Source organism: Agelaius tricolor, unplaced genomic scaffold (genome assembly GCF_023055355.1).
Source record: "Agelaius tricolor isolate 1412-34295 unplaced genomic scaffold, bAgeTri1.0.p SCAF_8, whole genome shotgun sequence".
Classification (NCBI taxonomy): Eukaryota; Metazoa; Chordata; class Aves; order Passeriformes; family Icteridae; genus Agelaius; species Agelaius tricolor.
Window position 1 is genome coordinate 18,044,966 of NW_027269268.1, and position 4,144 is coordinate 18,049,109.

At 37.6% G+C, this 4,144-nt stretch overlaps 1 protein-coding gene across 1 annotated transcript; it reads left to right on the forward strand.

Annotated features, from left to right (window-relative positions):
- Window positions 1-335: 335 nt before the first annotated feature.
- Window positions 336-2,969, forward strand: GIMD1 (GIMAP family P-loop NTPase domain containing 1). Its single transcript, XM_071431795.1, has 2 exons — window positions 336-755; window positions 1,939-2,969. Exons 1-2 carry the CDS (start codon window positions 363-365, stop codon window positions 2,206-2,208), a joined length of 663 nt encoding a protein of 220 aa, XP_071287896.1. The 5' UTR covers window positions 336-362; the 3' UTR covers window positions 2,209-2,969.
- Window positions 2,970-4,144: the final 1,175 nt, after the last annotated feature.

Here is a 4,144-nt window from a genome sequence, read left to right on the forward strand (position 1 = left end):
CTCCTTGATTATTCTTTTCCCTAAAGCAAGTAAATACCTACATCCTGAAACACTGTCACTTAATAACAGCAGCATCTATTTGTCACCATTCTTTTCTTCCTTCCCTAGTTTGCCTCCTTTTCCTAACCTACTACTGTCCCAGAATGGCAACAGTGTGTTGCCCAACTCCTCCCCTCTCTGTTGCCTCTCCACATTATTGCTTCTTCCTAAAACTCTTTTCACATTTCAGGCAGGGAAAAACACTCAAAAGACATTGAATATTGGAAATTCTTGCCTCTTCTTCCCCCCCACCCCCCGAAGCTATCTGAAGCACCTAATGTTATTTGTACTTAGTGACAGGTTTGTGGACAAAAACACTGACAATGGCAGACAGCAATGAGATGACAATCAACCTTGTTGTGCTTGGAAAGACTCAGAGTGGCAAAAGTGCTGCTGGCAACAGCCTGCTGGGCAGTGCAGACTTCGAGAGCCGTCTGTGCCCCAGCTCTGTGACCACACGCTGCTGCCTGGGACGCAGCGGCCGCATTTCGGGGCTCATCCGGAGGAACGGCCGCGAGTCAGCTCTGCGTGTCCGAGTGCTGGACACCCCCAGCTACCCTCACAGTGCTCTGGGCAAACAGCAAGTGAGGGACACCGTGAGAGCAGCCCTGGCTCAGCACTTCGGGGAGGAAGGCCTGCACTTGGCCCTCTTGGTCCTCAGGGCTGACCTGCCTCTGTGTCCAGATGAAAGCCATGACACAGTTCAGCTCATCCAGGTAACAAACAAACAAACAAACAAAAGAAGTCTTTGCCCTAATGGCAACTCTTTCATCCTCAGGTGACAATACAATAGCTATGGAAGAGTTGACTCTTCCATAAAAGAAAAGTGAAATATTTTTTTTCCAACAACAGCCTGATGAATTGCGAGTGGCAGACACTAATTTCAGAACAAAGATTGTAATTGATTTTGAGTCCTCAGCAAATCAAAGCTCTCTCCTCTCTTTCTGAAACTGGTAACTCAAGACTACCTTGGGCAGCTTAAAGGAAAATTTTGTATGTGCTTGGTATTTTTCATCCCTAGGGTCTAAAACAGATTAATCACCATCAATACACCAGGTGTTTTTGACACCCCATTTACCTTGGAAGTAGGCAGACATCCTTTAAAGTAGTTTTATATACTGCAGCATTTAGGTTACAGTTAAGATCACTGCAGTGTCCTTTACTACCAAGGTAGGCTTCTTGTCATATACAGGAGTTAGCAGGATTGCCCAAAGTCGTAATTACATTTCCACCTGTAAATTAAAGCCCAACCTCTCTTATTCCTATTAAAATTTTCTGTACTTTATGAAAGAAAAGCAGCTCGTTCTCTCCATTCTCCTCCATCAGATAAATCACAGAAGTTGAAGAAAACTCTCTGGCCCATTATTGAAGGTGTTGCATTTGATTTGTGTTTTTCCTGAATTGCTTAGAATAGTTGAGTTTTATGGATCACAGTTGGAACTGAAGTTGATTTTACATAGAAATTCATAATTTATTTTTTCAACAAAAGGTGCTTCAGTGTTTTCAAAAACATTTTTTTGAAGATCTCTAAAAAGTGTGGCAATATGAATGTGTGGCAACTACCAATTTCAAACTAATGTGTGACATGGTCAAACAACCATTTTTCTTTACTTATATGAAGATTTTTTAACTGGAGACATTCTGTTAACATCTGTAGCCAGGGAACAGAGAACTGCTAGTACTGCATGACCACATATTTCCACTGAAATTGGATGTCAATGTCTCAGAAAGGTGAAAAAATACCCAGAAATTTCAGCAACTCAGATAACATGAACTGGATTACTGCCAGGGGAAAAAAAAAACATACATGTAAACGGTCTGGTAATGTACAAAGCATATGAAATGGGAGTGGGGAAAAGAAATAAGAGATAACTAGTTAAAATTTGCTTTTCATTACAGGAACTTCTGGGTCCCACGTGGAAGGATTTCACTGCAGTCCTACTTACTCATGCAGACAAGGCAGAAGAGGCTGGATACAGTGAGGAAACATATTTGCACAGTGCCTCAAGTACCCTGTTGTCACTTTTGAGCACAGTGCAGCATAAATACATCTTCCTAGACAACCATAACAGCATAATTAAAGAGGAAAGAAATATTGTCTTAAGAAAGCTCTTGAATTTCATACAAAGAAATAATTATCAAGTACTACTTAAACACAGCAAGGAATAAAATTAGCTTTAAGGTGCTCACTTGTCTATTTTCTATAGTAGGTAGCATCTAACAGAAATAAAAGAGTAAAAGCCATCAACTGAAAAACTCCACATCCATATCAAACATCTTTGAACACACAATTAGAAATATCTCTTTCTTTAGCTTATCAAACTACTTGCCTTCCACAGAGGACCTCACACTACTGCATTCAGAATCTAGATTTGGCCACAAAATCAGAACAAGCTAGTGATCCAAAATCATGCTCCTAATGTGTGTGTAGTTACAAATGGGATTTTGCACTACACCAGACTGTATATTCCAGTTCACACAGAATACAGATCTGGAAAAATAAAATAAAATTTTAAAAGAAAAAAAAAGGTAAAAAAAGAAGTAGAAAATGCGTGAGTTCAGACTCAGGAGGCCTCTTTGCTCAATTCTTCAAGCCTTCAGAATTTCCTCTGAACTTCCATTTCTAAAAAGAGCTTTCCGGTACTAAAAGCTAAGATTTATCTGTTGTAAAACTATTCCCTACCATGATTCAAGATTAGTTATAACTGAGTTCTTGAACTACAATGATTTTATTTAATAAGACATTATAGCATATATAGTTTACTAGGCAGATAAAATGGCTTCAATGTGCTTAATACTATTCAGCACATTTAAAAGAACTAATTACTATTACTTATTGCCAGATGCATGAAAAACTAACAGGCACAAACAAAACTCATTCAAAAAGAAAATCTGTTCATATCCTCTTTATGCATGTTCCTTTTAATCTTATATCACTGTCATTTTGTTTTCTCTCCACTTACTGGATGAAGTTCAAAGCCTGCAAAATTTAGAAAGGCTCAAGTTTGTTTTTAATTTTAGTATTTAAAATAGTATTTACTGTTTCAATGGTTATACAGCAACAATTTAATTTAATATTATATGCAAAAATATCCGAATTATCTCTATATAGCTACTTAAAAGAGTTATTGAAAATGGATCCAAAATACTTATTTTCATATTACTGAAAGTAAGGAATTAAAAGAATGATTTTGAGGCTAATAGCCTAGCAACATGACTACTTGTACAACATTACTATGAAATAATTCTAACTGTAAAAATTGAAGCTATTTCTGTTAAAACCAAAGCACTTTTTGTAGAAAACATCATTGCATAAAAGCACATTAAAACAAAACAAAAAAATCAATTCATTTTATATCCGATTGAGCACTGGAAACAGAATTTTTTTTTTGTTTGGTTGCTTTTTGGGTTTTCTTGCAGGCTGGTCTTTTGGGGTTTGAGGGGTTTTTTATTTTTTATTAGTTCCAGGAATCTATTATTAATTATTTCTTAGTCCTACCTATTGGTTTGGAAGGATATACCTAGATGGACTAGATAAAGAACTATTCTAGCAAAGTGGCAGCTTCGATCTTAATGAAATTACAACAGTTTCGTTCTGGGGACATGAAAATGTGTCCACTTGAACATCCTAGGGCATAAACCACCATAGTTTAAATCTTACAGTTACAACTGACTGCAGACTACAGAGAGAACACAGGCAAGAACAAAGGTGCAGAGGCTTACAATACCTGAAAACTGCTTGGAAGAAGAGGAGAAAAACTATTACAAAGCGACTAGAAGAATAAAGGCAATTGTGATCTTCACTAACCAGCTGCTAGTCCTGCAATTAGCACACAAGGAATACGGCAGAATATTTTCCTTATTTCCTTTAGCTCTTGCTAAATAGAAGCTCTACACCTTCAAGCTGTCCAGAAAATTTACTTGCCTGCCTGTGGTCCCACCACAAACAAGCCTTGGCAATTAAGTTATGAGCACTGAGTGGTTAATAACTGCTGACAGCACACAACCTCAAGGACAACAAGCCTACTGAATGAGTGAATTGTCAAAATGTTGGAGATGTAACATATTATGGAAAAGAAGTAAAAAAAACCAGGTCTTAGCCATG